The following is a 25,611-nucleotide window of genomic DNA, read 5'->3' as shown; positions in this document are numbered from 1 at the left end:
TTATAACAAAATACCTGGAACTGGGTAATTTGTAAGAAATCAAAATTTATTGCTTACAGTTTCAGAGGCTGGGAAGTCCAAAGTCCAGGGAACACATCTGGTGAAGGCCTTGGTGGTGACAGTAATGCAGGAGTCTCACGTGGCAGATTGGCAGAGAACAGAGAAAGAGACTCTCACGTGCTCTCCTTTTAAAGCCCTCAGAACCATGCCCATGACCACCATTATTAATCCACTCACTAGGAATGGATCACCTCTTCAAGGCCCTGCCTTTCAATTACCATGATAGGATTTTCCACTGTAAACAGTTACAGTGGGGATTAAGCTTTGATGACTTTGGGGGGGCCGTTCAATCCACTGCAGGAACTAAACCCAGGAGTTGAATAATTCAGCTTTTTTTGTTTATGTTGTGTTATTTCTTCAAGCAGAGACACCTGCATCTCATATTTTTAAAAAGCCCTCCCCTCCTTTATTTTAATTCTTAGAAAAACAGAAATTTTGTTTTTGTTTTTCTTTAAATAAAGGAGCCTCAGTACCTTCTAGACTTTGCCCTTTTGCTATCATTCATGTGGGCCCATTCCACTATGGAGTTGTGTTGAATTTTGTGCCCCCCCTTACATTTCTTGTACATGTCCTTTCATAATTTGAGTTTCAGGGCTTCCCTGTGTTGTTACACCAGAGAGTGGCAAGTGGGTTTCTTCCTGTGTCCCAACTTTGCTCAATTCACTGTGGCTGACTATAGTTCTGGGTAAAAGAGAATTCAAGAATGAGATTGGGCTTAACAGGAAAGCTGAGATTGATAAATCATGTCTGCCTACCCATGAGAATTAATCTGCTAGCTGAGATTTTGAAATTTTTTACTCTTCCCTACCTGAAAAATTGTAATTAGCTATCATATTTTAGTTTTGGAAGGGCCCTTTCCCTTTTAAGGTCTCAGGCCATTGTATCATCCCTAGCTTTCTCTGAACTTTTTGAAATTTATCTTTATTATGCTCTTTATAAACTCTTAAAATCCCATGATCATGTTTGCCCAAGGTTCCGTCTCTTTAAAAAAAAAACCCAACTCATTCTACCTTCTGAGTCAGAATAAAGACATAATAGCTTTTCCCCTTAACTTTTGGAAAGATAAAATTGTCAGCCAAGTGAATATAGACTTATTAAATGTTCTATTTTTCCAGAATAAGATGTTCAGACATTTGCTTAGTTAAAATGATTCTTCAGGCAGTACTAAATCTTGCCTCTCCTCCAACTTGGTGATCTGCATTGGAAAACCTCCATCTCTGTAAGTGGGTGGCCCCAACAGTAGCATTTTGTTTTCTCCCTCTGATTCTCACCACAATACATTATCCTTATTCATAGGGGCAGATGCTTTCTTTATGAAGGGTGGTGTATATTAGGACTCCTGATTGCAGGTGACAGAAACTGCAAGCAAATTTACCTTAAAGAAAGGGGAATTTATTAGTTCATGCCACTGAAAAGTTCAAGATAGATCTGGCTTTAGAAACAACTGAGTTCAAGGCTCAGAAAATATGAGTACTTCAAAAAACTCATGGAAAAGTGGAATCAAAAGATAATACGAATCCTTCCATGAACTTTTTGAAATACTCTTATATAATTTCACGTCATCCTCTCAGGCTCTGGGCTCTACCCACCTCTGGGTTGGTCCCTGACACATCTAGGATCTAGTGGCAAGATAGCTGTAGTAGCCCAGGCTCATGTTAAAGTCCAGCAGAAAAGGACCAGAGTCTTGTCCTCTGAGATTCATTCTGATTAGACAGATTTAGAGGACATTTATACCCCGAACCATCTACTATGGCCAGGGAGTACGTCATGCTGACTCGCGCAGGCCTGAGACACACGCTTCACTTCTGAGAAGCAGGGATAGATTTCTAAGGCCATGTTGACTGAGAATATGGTGGGAGTGGGTTCCCAAAGAAATGTTAGGGCTATGGGAAGGGGCCCAAGAAATGACTTGATGGGATGGGATAAAGAGGGCACCAACAACCAATGTCCAGGCCGGTTGATTTACCTCTCCCTACTGTATCTGTTTCTTTTGTCTTAAATACCTCCTCACAGAGCTTAGTCTCTGAAGTCAGACCTGGGTTCAAATCCCAGCTCTACAACTAACTGTGTCATCTTGTGCAAATTAGGTATGCTTTTTAAATCCCAGCTCTACAACTAACTGTGTCATCTTGTGCAAATTAGGTATGCTTTTTAAACCTCAGTTTTTCTTAGTTCATAGGGTTGTTACAAGGATTAAATTAGATAAATGAATGCATAAAGTGCTTATTTAGCATCATGCCTGAGACAGAGTAGGTGCTTCATATCAGATATGCTGGCTTCCATGGGGTTTGGTTAGATAATACCATTGGCCCTTTTACACCCTTCCAGTTTCATCATTAACTCTGGATCACACTGATGATGAGTCTCCTGCAAGCAAACTGTACTCCCTTCCCTACCAGGATGTGCTCACCCCCTAGCACTGTGAGTTGTGGTTGCACAGCCCAGGCTCCCTGCAGTGCCATCCTTCAGCCTGCTCTTCTACTCCCACCCCCTGCAGCTTCTTCCTACGTCATTCCTCTGGCCCAGGAGCAAGCCGAAGACTCTCACTGCACCTCCTACTTTTGTCCTCCTACTTCCTGCACAGTCTTTAGAGTTCCCTGATAGGCATCCATTCAAGTACTCTTGAGACCCCACCCAATGCCCACGCTGTGAGGGGTACTACACACTGCTGGCAGAGCCTGCTCTCTACCTCTTTCTGTTTGTAATTTCTTCTACATTTCCATGTTCTTCCACTGGCCAGACTCTGGACTCTGGTTTTTGATTCCCTACAACCTCCTTGAAATCTGTCTTCCCAACTTCCTCCATTGGACTGCCTTTTCTGTCTTGTTGAAGGATGCTTTGTCCTCTCTAACAAGCTAAAGCAGAAGTCAGTTTGCATTTACAGCTCACAAGACTGACCAGTGACTCAGGAAGGCATAGCAGAAGATAACTCATCTCTTTTCTCAGTTTCCAAACCTCTTTGATGTAATAATAGTCTGTTTTGGGACTGAAGAAACTTATATTCTAATTACCTTTGGAGTAAAATCTAACATTCTTAGCAGGGCTTTTGAAGCCCTGCATGGGCTAGGTCCCTACAGACACCTTTGGTTTATCTCTTGCCATTCCCCATCCTCTGTGCCCTAACCACACTGAACTTTCCACAGCTCAAGTTGGTGCATTTGTTCATGCACTCATGCATTTAGTCTTTTATTTTACAAATATTTATTAAGGGCACATTGTGGGTCAAACACTGTTAAAGATGCTGAGAATACATCAGTGTTCAAAGATAGAGGTAAAGTCCCATGCAGCTTGCATTCTAGAGGGGAGGGGGCGAAGACAGACCATAAACAAACAAAGGATAAATCAGTAAGACAATTTTTTTCATGGTCTATGCATGGAGGCAGTAAAACAGAGTGATGGGATAGGGTGGTTCTAGGGGACAGGGAGTAGCCATGTTTGGGTGGTCAGGGAAGGCCTCTTTCTATAAGGGAATGATGTGGAGGTGAGGCCTGATTGATAAAAGAAGGTCAGCTGTGCAGAACTTTGAGGAAGAGTGTTCTGGGCAGAGAGAATGGTAGGTCCAAGAGCCCTGAGGCAAGAATGAGCTTAGAGTGTGGCTGAATCAGGTGAGCAAGGAAAAGAATCGACTGTGATGAGGTCTGGGTGGTAGAGGCTCCTCTCATGAGGCACCAGGATCCCTTTGGGATTTGCTTATCTGCTCCCCCAGCCCTCTCACCCTTACCAGGACAACTCCATCACATCCTTCAGGTCTTAGGTGTGTGTCATTTCCTCCCTCCCTGTGTTTTAGATGCCCCTTCTTGTAGTCCTCTGTCATTCCTTAATCATAGATTTTCATACCAAAGTTATACTGGCTTGTGTTACCATTGTCAGCCCACCAGACTTTAAGCTCCTTGAAAATGAGAACTGCATAGGTCTCATTTATCAGTGCCTGGCACATAGTAAGTGTTCAGTTAATGGATAGGTGCGTGGATGTTTGGCTGGGTGGGTGAGCGGATGAATGGATGAATGAAAGAGCCTGTGCCTGTAAGATGTTCAAATAAGGACCTGGGGAGACTGGGAGCGATGTGAACACTGTTCTGGGACTTGTATGTGAGGAATCACCCTGCTCAGAAATGGCTGGCTGCACTCTCTTTGGAGAACTAAATCTTTGGCCCTTCAAACTCTGATCGTCTTATAAAGTGTGGCTGGACAAACCCCTTGGACCCTCGGCAGAATAAGTAATTTCTAGACACATTTTCAGCCTGGCACAAGGCTTTGGAGTTGGATCAGTTGAGGTTTGGGTCCTGCTTATGTCACTGGTTGCATGATTGGGGCATGTTGGTTAACCTCTCTGATCTTCACTTTCATTAGCTGTAATGAAAGAATAATAACATCCCTAGCCCCGTGGGTTTGCGTGATGATAAGCAGAGGTAATAAGGGGCTTAGCTCAAGGTTTTGCATTAGTAAGTGCTCAGTCAGTGATGGCTACTACTGCCATGGTCTCTGTCCTTCATTAGAGACAATTTATTGTAAGTAATCCGGTACTCATGTGTGAGTGGCCTCAACCTCCCTGGGCTTGGCAGTCCTAACCTTGCAGGGTTGTTGTAGGGATTAGAGATGGTCTATGTCAAATTCCTGGCACACAGTGGGACCCAGTATGTAGTAACAGTAACCAAGCATTGGCCATAACAAAATGTATGCCCCAGACTGTGACTGCCATAGGGAGATGGAAAGTGGGTGAGCAAGGTGGGTACCAGAGCTTCAGACTGGCTTGGGTTGAGCTGTGACAGGTGGCATAGCTTGCCCAGGTAGAAGGAGAGAGAAGGATTCTTCAGGATTCTTCAGGCAGGATTGAACAAAGTGCAGAGACCCAGTGGGCCTCAAATAGCTTTTCTCTCTTCTTATTCTGGTTTGCCAGTCTTTACAACTTCTGAGGGACTTTGCCATTAGCCACTGTACTGAGACAGGAGGCAGCCTCTGCTTTGCAGTCTGGTTATTTCATTTATTCTGCGACCTCACTCTTCTCTGGGGAAGGGCAGCCTGTGCAGTGTATTGTCAGAGCTGTCAGGCCTTCTATTGTTAATGTAGGTGGAGCAGAGCAGAGCATGAAAGGTAGCGGATATCTTCCCCCATCCCAGGGGGACTGCCCTATTTAACTCTGGGGAAAAGAAGAAACTGACTCCTGTTGCCATTTCTGTCCAGCTATCCCTTCCTCAAATGCCAGGAACAAATTTCAGTGAGCAAGCATGCCTTGGGGCTCTCTAGGTGCTTTGGGCCCTTTCTCTTGAGCATTTGGTACAAGTATATTGATTGTGCTCAGGATGGGGTCTGATTTTTGACCCTACCCTAGTCCTGAGAGTAGAGATCAGTGCTCAGAACTCAGGATCTGTCAACACAGGCTGAGCTGGTTTCCCATGGCAGGACTTCTGCCACCTGGCCTGGACCAGATCAAACTGTCCAAAAATATCAGTGGCCTGGCCCTTGTTCTTGGACTGCTAGTTTGGTCTTTCAGGTAAGGTGAGTGGGGAGGGATTCTTCCAGTGGGATTACAATAGCAGGGCTGTGTCTGCCAACAGGACCACAGTTCGGCCAAACTCCAACAAGCTGTCATTCCTCTTCCCACCTCAGTCTTTGAATGAGATATAATGTGTGTGTTGGGGGGTGTGTTTAGCATTAAGATAGAGGGAAATATTATCCCTTATTTTCTGTTGAGCTCAATGGTTAGGAGGCAGAATAAAGTAATAATCAGTGCACAATTTCTTGGAAAGATCTGTTAACTTACAAGTTCTTGTGAAGAAAAGGAATAAGAGAAAAGTATCCCCAGTCTGAGATATGCACTCTTCTCCCTTGCAGGAGAAAATAAGAATTTGCTGTAGGCAGACACAACATTCTGTGAGGTGCTGAAAATGAGGGCCCAACCCCAGCCAGTGATAAGTTTAGCCCCTTGCATCGGTCAGGGATTGCATTTGGTTGGTAGTAATAGAACAACCCAAGTTAGGGTGGCATATGGCTTACTCAGATTGGGTTTTAGTTTTCTCACACAACAGGAACCCAGAGGTAGGTAGTCCAGGTTGGTGTAGTACCTCCCTGGTGCCATCCGAGACCCAGGCTCTTTATCATTTTCTACCCAGGTGTTAGCATGTGACTTTCTTTCTCATTTTTGTCACGTTGCAGTCCAGCAAAGAGTAAATTCCAGGCAGAAAAAAGAAAAAGGTTAGACCTAGCAATTTCTGCTTACATCTTATTGGCCAGAACCCTGTCACATGATCACCCTCAGCTACAATGTAAGTTTTTTGCTGGGTATTGCCACTTTGAAAAAATTAGGGCAAAGAATGAGAGAATACACACTGGGTTGTCAGGCGTTTGTATTTAAAGGCATACTGTGCTTTGTTCTTTCTGTGCATTGTTTTCTTTAATCCTCACCAAAACCCAGAGGCAGGGGCTGTTATCCCGTTTTAAAGATGAGGAACCTGAGACCAGAGAGATCATTTGCTCAGGGTCACCCAGCTTATATGTGGTAGAGCCAGTTCTTGAATCCAGGTCCAATTGACTCTCGATTCTATGTCCTCTGGGTTTGTCATTTTCAAACCATGGCACATATAGCCAAAATGGTCACTGAATGTCAAGAATTCCTTGTGTTTTTGAACAGTCACTGATTCCAGGTATTCACCCTGATAGCAATGACCTGCACTGGAATAGCAACCCATCTGGGAAAGGCTTATGTCATCTTAGCTAAATGTCTATGCTCTGCATGGCCAAGTCTTCTGGATGGACATAGTCATTGACAGCCAAAAGATGCTTCATTCTTTTCTACCATTGTGCTCACTCAAGCATTGCAGATCTCCTTTGTGACAAGTCTCCTGATTTGAGAAGTCATGTGTTAAATTGTTGGGAATACAAGGAGACAGGGAGAAGACCAAAAAAAAAAAAATGTTTTGGCTTTAAATCTCACAACTCAGTAAGTTAAATGTTTAAGTCAGGTAAGGTGGGGGAGTAGGGAGTATTACCTTCACCTTTCTTACCTGCAGCCAGAGCCTGAACAATTGGGGCACAAAGACACATCTTATGTAAATCCCAGGAGCCATGGGAATAAGGAACTGGTCATAACCTCACAGTCATAGGGCCTGGAAAAATGCCAGGTGGCAAGCAGACTGCCATTCTTCTAGCCACCCTCTAAAGGTTTGTTTTGCAGTAGATGCTGGTATTAATCTGAAGAAAAGGATGATCTCCTATCAAATTTAATTCTAGGAAGTACTGGCATATATGGGAGTGTGTATACTCATATGTACAAACACAGTACATAAACATAAGATTTATGGTTATAAAATTAGCTCCAAGGTTAGAGAAAACTAGCAAACTCTATGATTTGGGAGTGAGTTGTTTATGAAAACAGTATTAAATATGGTTATCATGATAAAATCGGGTTTTAGGGTCATCTGGCTTTGAAGGTGGAGGGTGTTTTCTCTACTACTTTCTTATATCCCTAAGTGCCTGTCCCAGTGGAAATTGATTAGCAAAGAAAGAAAAATCCAGATTACAGTTAGTTGGGCTAAGACATTGCACCCACAGTCCTTGGGTCCTGGAGTTGAAGAAGCCCTCATTTCCCTTCAGTTCTAAAGTCATACATGTACTTGTAGGTGGCATATTTGTTTCACTATCTAGCTTTTATAACAATATGCTGTTTATCTTTTGGATGTGAACAAGGAGATACAGTTACTTGGGTTTCACAGTTGGAGTAACCAATTAGAAATATCAGAGCAAGTGAAACCAAAGCAGTGTGCCCAGTTACAAAGCTTCAGTGGTCTGGCCAGTGTGCGAGCCATCTTGACAGCAGCCTTAGCACACACCCTCGGTGAGTGCCTTCCTGAATCTGAGAAACAGCAAAGAAGATAAAGGCCAACTTAGGCATCGTGAAGCCTGCCAGTTAGGGTTACACTGATGTGGAGAACTAATGGAAGAAAGGAAAGATAAAGTTAAAATCTATAATGTGCACATTGTGGAACAGAGTTGTCCCTTTATAAGCGTACAGTAAGAATTGCTTTTTCTTTACGTATAGGCCCTTGAATATTTCCCATATTTTCCTACTACTGGAGCTTGTAGACCCACTGAGTGTTAGTGATGGAAGGGCCCTCAGAGATTACTGTCTCAATATGTCATTATAAAATAGCATAATACGCAGGACTCCTTCCAGTATAAGTAATAGAAATCAAATGCAAACTAACTTAAGTGAAAAAGGAAATTTATTGGTTCACAACCAAAAAGTCCAAGAATGTATCTGGTTTATGGATGGCTAGATCTAGGAGCTCAGGCCTAGTCTTTAGGACTCTGTTTCTCTCCATCTGCTCTCCTTGGTGTTGGCTTCATTATCAAACAGCATCTCCCACAAAGTTGCAACAGCTCAAGACCAGCTCCAACTGAGCTGGTTAGCCCTCAATCAGGGCTAACTCTGATTGGCCTGGATTGGGTCATGTGTCAAACCCTGAATCAATCACTGAGTCACTGGAGCCTCAGCTAAACAGGGAGTTGTAGAGTCAGCAGCACCCTAACCACATGGACTGAGGGTGGGGAAGGCTGATCCCCAAATGAAAATTGAAATGCTGTTATCAGAAGGGCAATAGCTATAGAGTAGGTGGGGAGGAAAGATGTCTCTTAGTGATGGATAAAAGGAAATACAGAGAAGAATTATTTTTCTTTTCCACAAAGCTTGGGAAAGCATGCTTTGGGAAAGCAAAGCATGGAAAAGGCACAAGTACATGGACAGTGAGAAGTGTGATTGCTTTTCTTGGTTCTCCATGCCTAAGTTAAGGCTGGCAGTTAGGCCTGTACACACTAAGAAGCAGACCCTGTGTTAGGGGTCTTATTCTCACTTTTTATTGACATTCTAACTATTTCTCAGTCTGTGCTGATTATTGGTAGCTGAAGTTCTGAGGTTGTTGCAAGGATGTCTGGGGTCTGACCATTGAGATGTAAATATAGCAGCATTTTTATTATATACTTTCATGTTGAAATGGAGACCCCTCTGGTGAGGCCATTTTGAGGTGTGATGGATCTTAAGGCCAGGATCGTTTTACCAAGGAGTACAACTGCCCCATCTAAGGGTCTCTGCTCATTTTTCTGGTCCATCTGGGCTAGGGTAGAGTATGTTCCCCTGCCTCCCAATCTAAATTCTGCAAAGCTCGTGGAGCCGGTGTTGTGTCCCTTGTGCCAGGTGATGGGGATGCAGACATAAGTAGGACCCTGCTCCAAGGAGGCAGGGAGAGGTGGCTTACAGTGGGACACAGGTCACGAAAGAAGAGCCCTCCACTATTCCCAAAAGCTCCTTCTCTAGCCTCAGTTCTCACCACCCCATTCTCCTTTACCGTTACCAGGTTTGCATGTATCTAGGTCATGGACACACATGGAGAGGTTAGAGGGCGGAGACTTTAAAGCACATGGGCTCTGGAGTCTACGTGGGCTTAAGCTCTGGTTCCACTCTGCTCCAGCTGATTGATCTTGGGCAAATCATTGATCTTCCCTTTGCCTCAGTTTCCAGTTTTCTTATCTCTAAAATATGACTAATATACTTCGTAGAATTGTTATCAGGCCATTGTAATTGTAGGTTCCTGTTTGAGCTATTCCCTGATAAGATAGATAAGTGGTCATATAAAGAGGTGCCCATTCTCTGTTCACCATCTCTAAAGAGTGTTAATTATACTGCCAGTTGTACTTTGGGCTATGCTAGACACCAGTGGGAGAGATGCTGGGCTTAGGATCTTTCTCTGCAATCAGGACTGCCCCAGACAGACAGATGGATAGAGAGCAAAAGTTATTGTGCAGAAGTTCTGGGCATACAGTGACAGCTGGTTGAGCCTCTGGCAAGAAGGATCTCATAGTCTAGATCGGAGCAGATGAGTAAACGTACAGTTGTGGTCCAGTGTGATTAGTGTGACAATGGGGTTAGTACAAGGTCCCATTCTAGACTGGGGGTATGTGTCAGGGGTGGCTTCCTGGAGGAGGTGACATTTAAGCAAGATCTCCAAAGGAGCAGAACTCAGGCAGGCTGAATGAGGGTGAATTGAGCATGAAAGTTATTCCAGACAGAGGGAATAGCCCGTGCACAAGCCTGGAGGTGACTGAGTGTACAGTGTGTTCATCGTGGACTCTTGGCTGTGCAGTGGGCTGAATGTGCTGCTGTTGTTGCAGGGACGTGGAGAAGGTGGAGCGGCAGGCAGTCCCCCAGGCCAACCACACAGAGTCCTGTCGCGAGTGTGGCCGTGTGGGACCCAGACACACGAGGGATTGTCCTCATCGTGGCCGTGACTACTCCTTTGGTTTTGAGAAGCGGGAGCAGGAGGAAGAACGGTACCGTTCCCAGAGCGACCTGCTGGAGGGCAAGCGGGACAGGAGCAAGGCCAGGTCCCCCTACTCACCAGCTGAGGAGGATGCCTTGTTTGTGGATTTACCCGGTGGCCCAAGAGGCCAGCAGGCACAGCCCCAGCGGGCAGAGAAGAATGGTGGGCTGCCTGCCTCATACGGCCCAGGAGAAGAGAATGGGACTGGCAGCTACCCGCGGGCCTTTCCTCTCAGGACCAACACTGAAAAGCACAGCCAGAGGATGAGCAGCCTGACCCAGGTGGAGCACTGGGCGAAGGCCCCAAAGGGAGATGGCAGGAGGTCAGTAAGAGACTCAGGATCGCTGCTAATAATAATAGTATAGTAACAACAGCAAGTGCTGGGTAAAGGCTGGCGTTAAACTCTTTACCTCCACTGTCTACATAAATCTCTCGTAACAACCCTGCAAAGAGGGGCAGTGATAGACTGAATTTATAGAGAGAGAAACTGGGGCATGGAGAAGTGAAAGAACCTGCTGCCCAGGGCCCACAGATAAGTGGCAAAGCCAGAGTTCAAACCCGGGTCTGTGAGCCTCCAAAGTCCATACGTGAATTACACCAGAGGCTTTTGTTTCCCAGAAATGGAGAATGCCCTGAGACATTCAGCATATAGATAATAACTGTCTTCTCCTCTTATGCTGCTACTTCTCCACACTCAAGAAATATCTGTAGAAACTAGAGTAAATACAGATCCATTTTTAATTCTAGGCACGTAAGAAGTGCTTGGGCACTGTTGACGTTAGGCTCTGTCATGACCATTCCTTCAAGAAGTGGAGTTTAACTATTTAGAAGGCATGCATCTCTTGCTATTTGCAAAGCATTGTCTGTATTTTATTTTAATTTTAGATTAATAAGGGCACGTTTATGAACGTGAAGATCTCAGGGACACCCATCTTCCTCGTTGTTCCCAGAAGCCGCTGTGCTATGTCTTCATTAGGAAGACACTGCAAATTCCCCTCACCATCCCTGGGCTGCTGAAAGAAACCACTGACAGGAGAGCAGATAGCAAAGCCCATGTGCATTCGGAAAGCTCCCCAGGGGCTGGAGTGGCTGCAGTGGATGTGTCAGAACTGAGACCAAGCCTGTCACAGGCCTGATAATGTGTTCTAAAATGCCACACTTCATCTTCCCTGTTGGCAAGGCCTAGACTTTCTACCTGTGGGCTTTGGAGGTGGTAGTGCTCCTAGGGGAATAGCCTAGGCCTTTTTTTTAGGTATGTGGGTATGGTGGGTGTGTATGGGTGGCTGTCATCTTTTTAATCTGGTCTAGCCAGGCAGTTGTGAGGGTGGACAGAGGAGAAATCACAATGCAAAACCCCTAAGTGACTGATAGACATTGTGGAACAGACCAGGATAAGGGAAGGCCTTTTATGTTATAGCTAAGGTTCCTTCCCATTTCCACTTGGGATTGACCAGGTGCCAATTCTGTTTGTTGACATTTTGGGTCTTACTAAAAACAAAGCTGCTGCGTAAGGACATGGGAGGGAGGCTGCTGTTCTTGGTGCTGGGCTAGGTAGGCCCCCTGAAAAGTGGTTGTAAGATGACGTCACTGCTGAGTGAGGTTGGAAGTTGGCAGGGATAGTATCATGTATGTCCTCATACTCCAAGGAAAGGAATTTGAATTTTGTTTGAAAAGACAATAGGGGGAACCACTAGAAGATTTTAAGCAGGTAAGTGATATGATCTGATGAATATTTCCCAAAGATAAGAGCCTAGGGAGGAGGCTATTTCAATAGTCCAGGATGGTAACAATGGAAATAGAAAGAAACAGATTTAAGGCACATTTTGGAGGTTGAAACAGCGAATTCAGTCACTGAATTGGATGTGCAGGATGTGAAGGGAAGAGAGGATAAAGGATGATCCCTTGAATTTTGACTTGAACAGTAGGTGGTTGCTGAGATGGGGAGGGCTAAAGAAGGAACAAGTTTGGGGGAAATCAGGATTTCCATTTTGAACTTAATAATGGGGAGAGCCACAGGTGGAGTTGTAGTTAGCATTCAGGTTTGGCTTAGTCAGTAGGTAGATGTGGTACTGTGCACCAGATGTGAGCACAGGAGATAGAAATGAGCTTGACAAGGAGTGTGGTACCTGTGAGTGTCAGGTGGAGATGACCAGTGGGTTAAGGGAATGTGGCTATGGGAGAGAGATTCTGTAGGGAGATTCAGGAGTCATCACCCTACAGGTGGTAACTGGCACCTAGATATGTAGATGCCCTGGCAGTAGGTGAGATTATCCAGTGTAGAATGCTTGGAGCCATGGCTCTTAATTCTGGCTGCACAATTTGATTATTTGAGGCCCTACCTTGAGATTTTGATTTAATTGCTCTTGGGTGAGGTCAAGGCATCCGTATGTTTTAAAAGCTCCCCAGGTGATTCTGGTATATGGCCATAGTCAAGAAACTGGTTGCTTGGCTACATATTAGAATCACCCAGAGAGGCTTAACATTTACTGAGGCCTCAGTCTCATGCCTAGAAATCTGATTCCATTGGTCTGGGTTGCAGCCTGGACATCAGGATTTTTAAAAAGCACATCCTCCTTCAACCTTTCTCCCCTGATGATTCTAATGTGCAGCCAGGGTTGAGAATCCCTAGCTTAGAGTGAGCAATAGCAGAAGGCCAAAGACAGAACACTGAGGACCCCCAGCCCTAGGGTTAGACAAAAGTGAAATTGCCATAAAGGAGATGGGTGGGAGATGCTGGAGGAAAACAAGTGTTCTGTGGGCGAGAGTCTCAGCTGGAAGAAATTCAGTCAGCAGTGCTAGGTGCTACAAATAAGGACTTCTGCCAAGAAAGTCTGGAACCTCAGGGTCTCTGCTGGTCTTTTGCTTGGTAGCAGAGGCCTTTTTTTCCTACCGATCTTCTAGATGGGCTTAGATGGACAGGCTTGAATTGCCCTTCTTAATAGAGTTAGAATTTGAAAGTTAGATCAGGAGGCATAGTAATAGGAGGGAAGAAGCCAATAAGATGGCTTGGCCAGTGAGAAGCTTTTGTGACAGGGGCACAAGAGAACTTTCAAAAACTGGGCGACCGATATGCAATTTTAAGTTCTTGGTTGTAAAATGTCTCTATGTAACTTTTTCTGGCAGCCCATAAACCTGTGTTATTCTGCTACACACAATGGCCTGTACTCTGGGTAGAGGGATGCATCAGGGAGCTAAAGAATAAGAAGTCAAGGAGAATGAGAGGTGGTTGGGGAGAGCGTCACCCTTTCTCTAGGAAGTGAGGTGAGAATTTGAGTCATTCTTATCTGAAGAGCAGGGTGACATCAGGTCTGTAGAGAACAGTTCATTGACTTTGGAGGACATTGAACACACAGTGGGAGGAATTTTAGTCTGATGGTGGAAGCAGATCTCAATGGGCTAAAAAGTGAGTAGAAGTGAAGAATTGAATACAGAGTGTAGAGAAGAGAGTACCGTCAGCCTCTGAGTGAGCAAAGTGTCTGCTCAATCTCTGATCATTCACTTATATCTTGAAAGGTCTGCATCTTGCATTCCTAGATTTTTTTTCCCTGAAACGTAGATTTGTAATCTTTTACAGTAAGTAATAAATCTGGCTGCTTAATAAAGGAACTTCCTCCACTTTCCTTTTGAAAACATAGAAGATGGATATCTCTGTTTTGTGTATCTTATTAAACTGAGTGCATTAAGACACTGGAAGGAGGCTTATTTGGACTGCATTGTGATCCTGTATTCTCAGCTTTAGTCCACAGAGGGAATTATTTCTAAGTGTTTGTTCAGAACTTGGAGATACATATTTCACATCATTAACTCCTTTAGTATTTGGTTTGCGGGAGACAGACTGACATACCCTTAGAATCTTACCACATTCTAAGAGATTGTTTTGAAATTCTAGCCTTCCATTTAAAGTAATTCTAGCCTTGCATTAAAGTAATGCATACTTATAAAATACTTATAAAATAAAATGGCAGAGGGTGGGAGCAGAGGTAGGGTCAGGGAACTCAAACACTATAATAAGGAACAGAGTAGAAGGTGAAAGTCCTGTGAGATTGATATGAAAGTTAGGGTAAGGAATATCTGTCACATAAGTAATTGGTTATAAAAAATGATTTTACTTTTCAATATGACCATTTTTGTAGTGGCTGTATCAATATTCTGTGTAGTGCCTTTTGGGACAGGAAGTCCCTGTGGCCACAGAGCAGGATGTGAAGAGACCTAGAGCCCTATTTTTGAGTAAGGCTAGGGTTGGGGCCAGCAAATGGATCTGCTATCTGGACAAAGCTGTGCCAGAAGCTCCTGCCTGCTTCCATGGAATCTTTATCTTATCAGTTACTTACCATGGTTTGGTCTCTGGAGCAAGGGTTCACCATTACAGTGGTATCTTGGGGTCACCCCCAAATGGCAGACATTACATAAGTGGATGGCACGGGTTAGATGATGAGCTCACGGCTTTGGGGGCACTGCCCAGTGGGGGACTCTGACTGTCCAGACACGAGAGGCAGCCACCAAGAGTGGGCTGCAGAGCCGGGTGGAAGGCGCAGGGGCATATGGGTGGGAGCACAGCTCAGACATGCTTCGCATAGTTTGTAGTTTGCTTCAGGCAGAGTGAACAATGGATATTAAAGTCCTGAACCTCCCAGGGGAAGCCCCCAGCCTGCTTTCTGCCACTGCCACCACCTCTGTTTGAGGATTCAGGCACTGCTCCGGCTTCTGAGCCATGGTCATGGCTAACTTTGGGAAATCAATAGTAAAGCCTGCCACCTAGTGGCAGGCAGACATGCTTGCCAGACGTGACAAGTCTGGGTTGAAGAGATGTTACAATTACCTCCTGTGATTGCAAAAATAACCCTTAAAAGGAAGGAAAAAGCTACTATATTTGAATGACGACTATTTCTAATTCTCACAGCAATCTGTTAAATGGTTCTTATTGTCCCCGTTGTATAGTAAGGGGACATAAATGACACTTGCCTGAGGTCATATAGTTAAATGATTAAATGAGCTAAGTATTAATTAGAACAGCACTTCTCAAACTTTAGAGAGCATCACACACATTGTGGAATGATTAAATCAAGCTAATTAACATATTTATCACCTCACCTACTTTTTTGTGGTGAAAACTTTTAAAATCTACTTTTTTAGCAATTTTGAAATATACATTATTATTACCCGTAGTCTTCATGTTGTACAATAGATCTCTAAAACATTCCTCACGTCTAATTGAAACTCTGTACCTTTTGACCAACAAATTCCCTTTTCCCCAGCCCCTCCCACTCCCCCCAGACTCTGGTAACCACCATTCTGCATTCTGCTTCTATGAGTTTGACTTCTTTAGATTCCACATGTAAGTGAATTCATACAGCATTTGTCTTTCTGTGCTCAGCTTCTTTCACAAACTTGCATTTTTAACATGTTTCCAGGTGGTGCTGACAGTAAGCACCATATAAAAGTTTGTTAGATAAAATGGATAAACAAAGGCAGAGTAAGGGTTTGAACTCAAGCCTGTCGGATTCTAAAACCTGTTCTCTTTTTACGTCATCGTGCCACCCCTTAGCTTGGACTTTTAAGGCTTAATGCAACTGCATACTTTGTTTCTTGCCAAGTTTTTCTTTCTTCTTAGAAAATAAGATAGCTAGTTGGTGGTAGTTTTCAAAATCATATCCAAATTTTGTGTGTTGGAGTGTTTACTGAAGGGCTAGTTATATGTCAGGACTTTCTCAGACCAAGGACAGTAGCAGAGTGAGAGACATAGTTCCTATCCTCCAAGAACTTTCAGCTTGACTAAGGAAGAGGATGTCTTGAAAGTGTGAAAAGGTCACACCAATACAGGACCTTGGAAAAGTTACAGATAGTACAATAACCAGGTCAGAAAGGGCAGGAATGCTGAGGCTGTGGCATCGCAGAAGGCCCACATGGGGAGGCATGGGTCAGTATCCTGGAGAATGAGGAAGCTTTGGGTAATAGGGCTTGGGGAGCCAAGGCGTAGGGGGAGGGAAGAACATTATTATGACAGTAAGGAGGGAGGAAGGGAGCACACACTGGTGAAGGACCTTTTGTGGCTCAGATATGAGGTTGCATCCCCCTTACCTGTCTCATTTACTCCTCAGAATAGACTTATGAGGCAGGTAAAACTGTCCTCACATTGCAGGTTAAGAAATTGAGGCTCAGAATGGACAGGTAAGCTGCATAGGATCACAAAGCCAGCAAATGGTAGAGCTTGGATTCAAACCCAGGTCATTCTACTACCTATCTTTGCTTCTTCCACTTTGAGACATTGCTCAGGTGTGTAGGAGGCTGGGCCAGGACTAGGATGAAGCTCACTCTCAGGCACCAGCAAGTGTAGGGGTGCGCCTGAGAGGGAGTGCATCCTTAAATTTGGGGCCCTAGGCTCCTGGCTTGCCCCAGCCTAGTCCTGCCCTGGTAGGAGGAGTAGTGAGAAAACAGCAGGACTGCAAGGTGCTAGAGAGCTATGAGCTCCAGGTGAAGGAGTTTAGATTGTATTTCACAAGCAACAGGGAGCCAGGGAAGTTTTGGGAGCAAAGGAATGATTGGATCAGAGAAGTTGACTGTGGACAGGGTGGAAAGTAGTTAGAAAGGTCTCAGAGGTATCTGGGGAGGAGGTAATTAATCAATGTCTGGACCAGAGTGGTCCAGAAAAAGAAAGGAACTGATGCCAGCCACTTCCCTTAAGAACCTCCAGAACTTGGTGCTAGGATGCCAGGCAGAGGGAAAATCTTGGTAGCCCAGAGCATTGTAAGGCCTTTCCTAGAAATCTGCACGTCCACTGGAAGAGCTGACTGCTGCCAAGAGGGAGAGAAAGGGAAGGCACGTGTAATCACATTGCACTTGAAGTGATGGGCATGGGGCAGCCAGGTCGTCCTGGTAGGGGGGTTGACAGAGAAAAATAGTTTTGGACTGTTCTGCAAAGAGGAGAAGTGACTGAAGTTCTGGATGTCTGCTTCGATCATTCCTGGGGGTTCTTACAGGACTCCCACAACATGCTGGGCTTTGTGGACTGACTTAGCTCTTCTCACCAAAGCCTGGCAGACTCCTTGTTTGGATTCCTGATCTGTCCTTCCCTTTTCTCCTCAGCCTTCCCTCAGACCATACACTTCCTCACCAGGGTCCTAGCCAGTCCCTGTCCTTCCCAGAAAACTACCAGACTCTTCCCACAAGCACCCGACACCCCTCAGGGGGCTCCTCGCCCCCTCTCCGCAACCTGCCGAGTGACTACAAGTATGCACAGGACCGCGCCAGCCACCTGAGGATGTCTAGTGAGGAGCGCCGAGCACACCGGGACGGCACCGTGTGGCAGCTGTATGAGTGGCAGCAGCGGCAGCAGTTCCGGCACGGCAGCCCCACGGCACCCATCTGTGCTGGCTCCCCAGAGTTCACCGACCAGGGCCGGAGCAGGAGCATGCTGGAGGTGCCCCGTTCTATCTCAGTGCCTCCATCTCCCTCGGACATCCCTCCCCCAGGACCCTCGAGGGTCTTCCCACCCCGGCGGCCACACACACCAGCAGAGCGGGTCACTGTGAAGCCACCAGACCAGAGGAGGAGTGTGGACAACTCGCTGGGGGAATCTCCCAGGAAGGGGTGGGGCAGTGCCATCAAGGTGAGGCTCCAGAGCTCTGCCAGGCTGTTCACCAGGTTTGAACACAAATTTGAGCAATTTTTAGATAATGATGAAAGCTAACACTATGCAGTACTTTTAGATGCAAAAGGCTTTACTTTAATTCTTACCATGACCCTATGAGGTAGGTGCTATAGATATGCCCATTTCAAAGATGAGAACTCTGAGGCATTGAGAGACAGAATAACTTGTGCAGGGTTCCTCAATTAGAGTCTGCTTCCATGCAGCTTGGGAGGTGGGAAAAGATGTCTGTGTTCCATCAGTTCAGTTATTTCTAATAACCCTCTTTTAAGTTTTAACTTTCCAAAGGCTTTCACTGTGTATCATTGTTGTAACCCAGTGAGGAAGGAGTGTATCCCCGTTTTACAGACTCAGAAAGGTGAAGTGGCAGGCAGTTGGCTGCCCTGGGCGTCGGCGGCAGAGGTTCTGGCCCCAGCCCGGTGCCTGGTGTGCCCTCAGTGTGACTTCTTGTCTCCCCATCTACAGAACTCCTCTCACGTGGATCGGCGCTCCATGCCCTCCATGGGCTACATGACCCACACTGTCAGCGCTCCCAGTTTACATGGGAAATCGGTAAGCAGTGCCTCATCTCCCTCTCAAGGTGAATGGTATGATATAGCCTGCAAAGCCCTATCTCATCTGGTGTTTCCCTCCCTCTGAGCCAGTCAAATGCAGTCTGCAGGGCAGCTGTCAACCTCCGCTTTACAGATGAGGAAACTGAGGCTCAGAGAAGTTGACTGACTTGCTCAGGGTCACCCAGATAGCACTAGGTCCTTCCCAGTTTGGGTGAAGAGCTTGGGGGGATGTGGAGAGCAATGTTGGGCTTGTCTTCTCTTTCGAGTAGGATTTTTCCAGAAGCATTTTCCAGAAACCCACTTTCTCCTCTTAGCTTCTCTACTTTCTTCCCTGGTCTTTACTTTGATTGATGGTTAGCTCTGTCTTCTAAACCTGAGTCTGGATGAGGTTGCCCTTTTGGTTGCTGCTTTCTTAAAGAAATGATATCCTGCAGCCCCTTTGCTGCCAGCACTTTTATTTGTCCTGGTGACAGAATTAATGCAATAGTTGCTTTGTGTCACATCAGTGCTGTCCCGGCACTGGGGTGAAGAGTAATTATAGTGGTGCACTCCTGTGGTGGCTAATTTCCTCGTAATGTGTCTACACACCTGCAGCTGGAGGAGCTCTCCCTGCTGCTCACCCGGTTACGGCGGCACCAGGCCAAGTTGGCCAATGTGCGAGATTTTGCCGTCGGCCAGTTACTACAGCACCAGCTGGCCTTTCCCACCTGCCAGGTCAGCGCTGGTGGGCCCTTTCAGGACCGGGGGCAGGGGAGTGACATGCTGACCCGCCTCCTGTGCCCGCTCTAGTCTGTCTGTGCCGCCTGGCATTCTCCCTCATTCCCTGCCTGTTTGCTTCTGGATGCTGCTGCCAGACACTGCAGTGGGGGTGGTTCCCATCCCTCAAGTGCTGGGGAGGGGGCTGCATGTGCTGTGAGGGACCTGAACTGTGGCTTCTCTGGCTGTACGTGGTGACTGCCAGGCTGGTGTGTGATCATGTCCAAACGGCTGTGCTGGCTGTCAGCCTTGTTGCCACCTTGGGCACTCCTTAGGATGCTGGGTGAACGTGTGGGTCAGCCTGGAAGGAGAATGCAGGGTGTCCTCTCAGTTGGGACAGTGCCCGGCCAACTCATAGTGCATCTGCATCTCTCTCACCCTGTGAACCTCACGGGAAGCTGGAAGAGGCAAGGTAGGACAGGAGTTGTTGCCACACTCAAGGCAAGTGGACGCAGAAGGGGAAGTGACTTGCTCAGGATCCCTCAGCTAGAAGCATGCAGGCTGGAGCCAAAACCCAGGTCCTGTCTGGCAGCGTGTTCTGGAATGCTCCCAGGACACTGGGTTTGGTAGGTGAGCTTCTCGAGGACTAACCAGGGGGTTGTTCTCCTGGGCATCTTGAGCAGCTTAAAGAAACTGATTCCTCCTTGGGTTTGTCTTCAGGTAGGGATAGTTTCAGCCACATGAACCTGTCTGATCCCTCCAGGCTGTACAGAGGTAGGGAGGAGACAGATGAGGGTGTCCTGTTTTAGCAAGTCCTGAGAAACTCAGGATATGTATGGAAAAAAATGAATATAAGGGAACAAGTGCAAAAACTGTAGGTTGTAAATTTGGGTGGTTTTTAATAATTCTCCTTTGCTCTGTCCTTCTTAGTCCTGTGGAATGTGTATAGTGACTGAGCTGATGGGGGAAGTAGAGTTGGGTGAGGGTACAGTTTAGGGACAGAATAAAGACCTTGCAAGCCACTAGTGTCCCTGACAATGGTCCTTCAGGCCTTCCCATTCTTAAAAGCACTGCCCGAATGTCTCACATGGTTTATTTGTGTGATTGTTTTACATCAGAGCTGTAAATAAGGACCACTTTCACCAGTGCTGGTTTGCTTGGCTGGGAGTCTGATGAGAAAGTGGTGCCTGGACCATTTTTCTTAAGCTTCCACAGCCCCTCTGTCTCACAGTTAGCGGTGTGATCTGCTACATGGGAGAGCATGAGTTGTAGGGAATCAAAGGGTTTCTTCCTTATTTTCACTGTTTCTAGTAATTATACTGAAGAATTTCTCCAACAGACTGTGTTAGTCCATTTCTGTTGCTTGTAACAAAATACATGGAACTGGATAATTTGTAAGAAAACAATATTTATTGCTTGCAGTTTCAGAGGCTGAGAAGTCCGAAGTCCAGGAAACACATCTGGGAGGGTCCTCTTTGGTGGTAGCTTTATAGCAATGCAGAGTTCTCATATGGCAGAAAATGGAGGAGCAGAGAGAGAGAGGGGGAGGGGAGGAAGAGAGAGAGAGAGACTCGCATGCTCTCCTTTTAAAGCCCTTAGAACCACACCCTTAATCCATTCCCTACAGCATGGTCCTATAATCACCTCTTCAAGGCCCCACCTTTCAATTATGATAATAGGAGTTCCCACCCTCTTTACATTGTCACAGTGGAGACTAAGTCTGGGGAGACATCAATCCATAGTACAGACTGTCAGAGAAGTTGCAGGCAGATAGGTTGGAGCCTGGAGCTTCCTCAACTAGCTCCTGACATGGCTACATTGGCTCAATGCTGAGCAAAAAGAGCCAGAACTTCCAGGAAGCATCCAATGACTGCTGGTGCTTACTGTTCTGGAACCCAGGGTCACATTGGGACCTCCTGGGTTACCTAGGTTAGCTCCCTGCCTCTTACAGACATTGAGGTTATCTTACTTCATGCGTGTAAAGTGAGGCAGTCCAAAGGTTTGATGACAAGATTTGGAGCACTGGTGACTGATGGGCCCTACCTCAGGTGTGGCATGTGCTTTTCCAGGTGGACCACCTGGTTCTGTCTCAGCAGCTCAGCACCTGCCTCAGCTGCACTGCTGTCCTAGCCCCCTGGTGGGGCTCACCCAGCCAGTGGGGGTACAAGCTGGCTTTCCCAGTTTTCTCAGTGGCCTGCAAGATCCGCCGTGCTGCAAGAGGGCTCCAAGCTGCACTGACACATTTATGCTTCCCCCATGGCCCTGAATGTGTTGGTCTGCTGTGGTCCCTGTCCCCGAAGTTGCACGGTATAAGTGATTCACACATGAAGTCCCAAGTTATGGAACGCCTGACGTTCATGACTTTTTTTTCCCCTCTCTGTGCTTCATTTGAAGGCTGATGATACCTACCTCCAGCTGAAGAAAGACCTGGAGTACCTGGATCTAAAGGTGAGTGGTGTTGGGGTCCCACCTTCCTTGGACACTCACCTTTCTGAGAGTTTCAACTCACTGGAGCCAAGCCCAAAGCCAAAGGCCACACAGGTCTTATGAAATCTGGATCCCAAATGAAGATGTCTCCTTTCTGAACTGGAAGAGTTTTGTTTCTTACAGCCTCAAACTCAGGCTCTCCTCAGTGTCTTGTGAATTCTGCTGAGATCTCGGGCTTACAGAATGAGGGCACAAGACCTCGATCTCTTCATTCCCTTGGTCAGAACCAAAGGTCCCTCCAAAAAAAAACCAGTCACTTTTTCAGAGCCTCCAGTGGGAGCAGGATGTGTTTTTGGTTCATAAGGTACCACTGATGGGTGTTTTCAGCCACAAGTGGTTTGATGGATTCTTTGTTTTTGTTGCTAGGGAGCAAATTCCACATGGAATTACCTGGCTTTGAGGCTTACCAATAGTCTCCTGTCTCTGTGTAGGAGATACACAACAGGCCCCTCCCTGTAGGTGATAAAGCATCAGGCTCTAAATCAGCTTTCACAGCACAGAGAGGGCCTAAGAAAGCTCCTGTAGAAGTGAGAGCATTCTCCCTGAAAGAGAGCTGCCATTGTTCCCTTGCCACAGCTCTCTGAAAGCTCCCACTGTGAAAAGCACTTCTTACTCCCGAGCCATGAAACAGACTGAAGGAATGTGACCTTTAATCAGCCATGGCTGGGTGGGGGCAGGGGGCAGTGAGGGGCCTGAAGGATGCCCAGACAACTGCGACGGGCATGCCTCTTTGTACTCCCAGTGCACCTGGCTTGAGAGACTTTTAACCTGAGATCTTCATCCAGCCTTGTAGAAGCAGGAGTATAATCTAGGTCCTAAGGCAGCAGATGGCGGGGGGGAACCCCTACAGGGAGGCAAGATTGGGGCTTTTGATAAGAAATCAACCAGTTCCCTTATGTATCTGTTGAGCACTTGCTTGCTGTGTACCCAGCTCAGCAGAAGAGAGGAGAGATGCAAGAGAAAAATTGAGGCTCCTCTGTTCTTGAGAAACTACCAAATGGTCTGGGTTGGGAAAGAAAATAATAGGCTTATATACAATGACTGTACAATAACTGTACAAAGACCTGTTTGGCCCAGTTCTCAGAGTTGGGATGGTATCCCTCAAGACCTGGATGTGTTCCAGCTCACATGACAGTCAGATCACACAGAGCTCATGTGAGCATTGCAAGTATGGTAGTAATGCCTCAGGATTCAAAGTGCTCAAGCATGGCTGTGTGGGCTAAAGGTGGCCTCCAGCCCATCCTCCTGCATCCTGTTGGGACAGGGATGGTCCTTCCCACCATGCCCATGGAGAGATCCAACAGCCCCTGGCCTCCCCTGCCCTGGGCAGCAGCACACCCCCTTTCCTTGGCCTTCCTTCCTGACAGCCACTCACCAGCTGCCTGCTCTGTTCTTCTTGTCCCTGCCCTGGGCCCAGCAGTTAGCCCAGATGTACCTGCAGAGCATCTACAGTGTACCTGGGCCTGTGGCAGGGGTTTGGCTTGGAACATAGATTTATCAGAGTGTTTGGTGCACAGTGCAAGAGAGAACTTAGTAAAGCATCTGAGCAAGAGTAGTAGGAAATATGTCTTCTGATTCCTGTTTGTATGTGAGAGTGGAAACTCAAAGTTGGTCCTGGAGAGAAACTCCATCTCAGATTTGTTTTATTTCAGGATCATAGAATTTGAGCTATGAGGGATTAGAGAGGGAGAAACTGAGGCAGAGGATGGCTGAGCAGAGCCGGAAGTCCCTGTGTGTCCTGACTCCAGCAGAATGTTAATAACAATAGGGGGTATAATGTATGCTGGTCACTGTGCTTTACTTCTATTAATTAACCCTCATTTAACCCCCTAAGTAGCCCTGTAGGGGAGGTGGTGGTATCATCTTTTAACTGACTGAGGCTTGGAGAGGTAAATGACTTTCCCAAGGATACACAAGCAGCTGCTGGGGGCAGTATTTGGGTATAGCTCCAATTCTAAAAACCAGTGCTCTTAATCACCTTGCCACATGACCTGTCTTAAAATACTGCTTCTACTATTGTGGACCTGAAGGTTTTGAGCTTTTTATGGAGCCAAGCTTGGGTCATTATGTTAGGAAATATGTTTGATGGGATGGAGAGACCCAAGTTGCATCCTTGGGGTGTTTTACTAGGTAGGAGCTGTCTGTGATCAGGACATTGGTGACTGGACTTCCTGGAAGTTGTCATTATTTGCTGTGGAAAACAGCTGTGTTGATATCAAAATTTCCCTGGTCTTGTAGCTGCTACTCCAGTTGCTGGGTTCCTCACAGAGAACTAGTTCCCCAAATGAATTGCACCAGCAGGCTGGGAGAGGCTTGGCTTACCAGCAGCACATGTGGGAAAAGATATGTTGTGTGCGTGTCAGTAGTCTCATGTAGGTGCCAAAAAGGCTGGTGCCCCCGTGGGCTCCCTCAGAGGGGCAGGGGACCTACTCTGCCCTGCTCAGACCCAACTGGGGTTTCGGATTCCAAGATGGGTGTCTCACTTCAGGATCCAGACAAGGGAAGGGCTGGAATCAGGGGACAAGTGTCAAGGGCCTGCAGACTGTGACTGGGTATACCAGGCAGGATGTTTTTGTTTGCAAATGTCAGAAAACCAAATCAGCCTGCTAAGTCCAAAAGGGAAAATACTGATTCATGTAGCCACGAGCTGCATTCTTGGAGCTCAGGCCATGTCATCACTCTTCTTTCCTTGGTGTGCCTCCTCCTTTCCTGTGGTTCAAGGCTGCCTTCACAAGGGCAGGAAAGGTAGCCACCTGCAAACCCAGTTTCACTTTCTTTCACTCAGCATCCCTGTGGAGTAAGGGAGGAGTGCCCTAATGGGAAAGCATGCTGGGCAGAAAGAAGAAACAGCAGCAGCTGGCACAGCTGTAACACAGAATGACTGAAGGAGTTAGGCACAGTGCAGGAGAGACAAAGGCTGTAAAGCTCTGCTGTGTTACTGTGTGTAACACAGTGTCTGCTTCCCTGCCAGTTGTAGAGCTTTCTTTCTGAAGTGAGCGTTCTTGCTGTGGTGTGAGTAGTCAAGCAACGGCACACTCCACTCTGAGAAGGCATGCTATAGTAATGCGGATTTTGGTAATGTTTACTTCTCTGGCGTTTTACTTGGTGGTGCCAGGGTGAAAAGGACTGCACAGTGATTGAGCACCTGTGCCCACCTGGCACTATTTGGGCACTTTGATGTTTACTTATTTTATTTAATCCTCCCAGCATCATTGAGCAATAGGAATCATTATCCCTGTCTTACTAACCAGAAATCCAAGAATCAGAGAAGTTAAGTAACTTCTGCAAAGTTACATAGCTGGGATTTGAACCCAGGGTCTGACTTCACACCTGCCTTCTTTCTTCCATATACCGTGTGCTTTTCCCACCCTGAAGTTGTATTCAATGAATTGTATTTCTGGCATTGAGGTTCTGCTGTTCAGAACCCTGCACTCCAGCTGGGTCAGAAGAGTGGAGGGTGGGGGTTCACTGTTGCTGACACCTTGAATTGTTTTTTTTTTTTTTTAGAGCTGTGAAGCACAGCTGGGAAGGTGAGGTAGGGGAGGGTATCTGCGGCCTCTCAGGTGGTGTCTTTGTAGGTAGAGAAAGTTGCAGTCAATCTCAAAGAGGAGCTTGTCTCTTGTGAGGGTTGTTCTGTCAGTGGCTCCAGGTCTATTAGCCTCTGGACTCTTTCTATTTGTTTGAGCCTGAGACCAGGGCTTCTCTGTTCAGGGTCTGTTTCCAAAGTCAGCTTCTGGGGCAGAGTTTCTTAAGTTGTGATCTGGGATGACACTTATGCAGATTTACCCAGGAGCTCCATGAAAAAATGCAGGTCTGGAGGTTCTATTGAATTAGAACCTCTGGAGATGGTGCCCAGAAT

At 46.4% G+C, this 25,611-nt stretch overlaps 1 protein-coding gene across 2 annotated transcripts in view; it reads left to right on the top strand.

The window, feature by feature from the left end:
* PLEKHA7 (pleckstrin homology domain containing A7) overlaps positions 1-25,611 on the top strand; it is a 203,833-nt gene that overhangs the window by 150,269 nt on the left and 27,953 nt on the right. For both annotated transcript variants that reach the window (XM_063093679.1, XM_063093678.1), the window contains exons 10-13: positions 10,222-10,692; positions 17,454-17,976; positions 18,481-18,567; positions 21,660-21,713. In XM_063093679.1, coding sequence (XP_062949749.1) covers positions 10,222-10,692; positions 17,454-17,976; positions 18,481-18,567; positions 21,660-21,713 — 1,135 coding nt within the window. The remainder of the gene's footprint in view (positions 1-10,221; positions 10,693-17,453; positions 17,977-18,480; positions 18,568-21,659; positions 21,714-25,611) is intronic.

The sequence above is a fragment of the Cynocephalus volans genome, chromosome 4 (assembly GCF_027409185.1).
Source record: "Cynocephalus volans isolate mCynVol1 chromosome 4, mCynVol1.pri, whole genome shotgun sequence".
NCBI classification, from domain to species: domain Eukaryota; kingdom Metazoa; phylum Chordata; class Mammalia; order Dermoptera; family Cynocephalidae; genus Cynocephalus; species Cynocephalus volans.
Note: the sequence above shows the minus strand (reverse complement) of the source record. Positions and strands in the feature narration are given on the sequence as shown.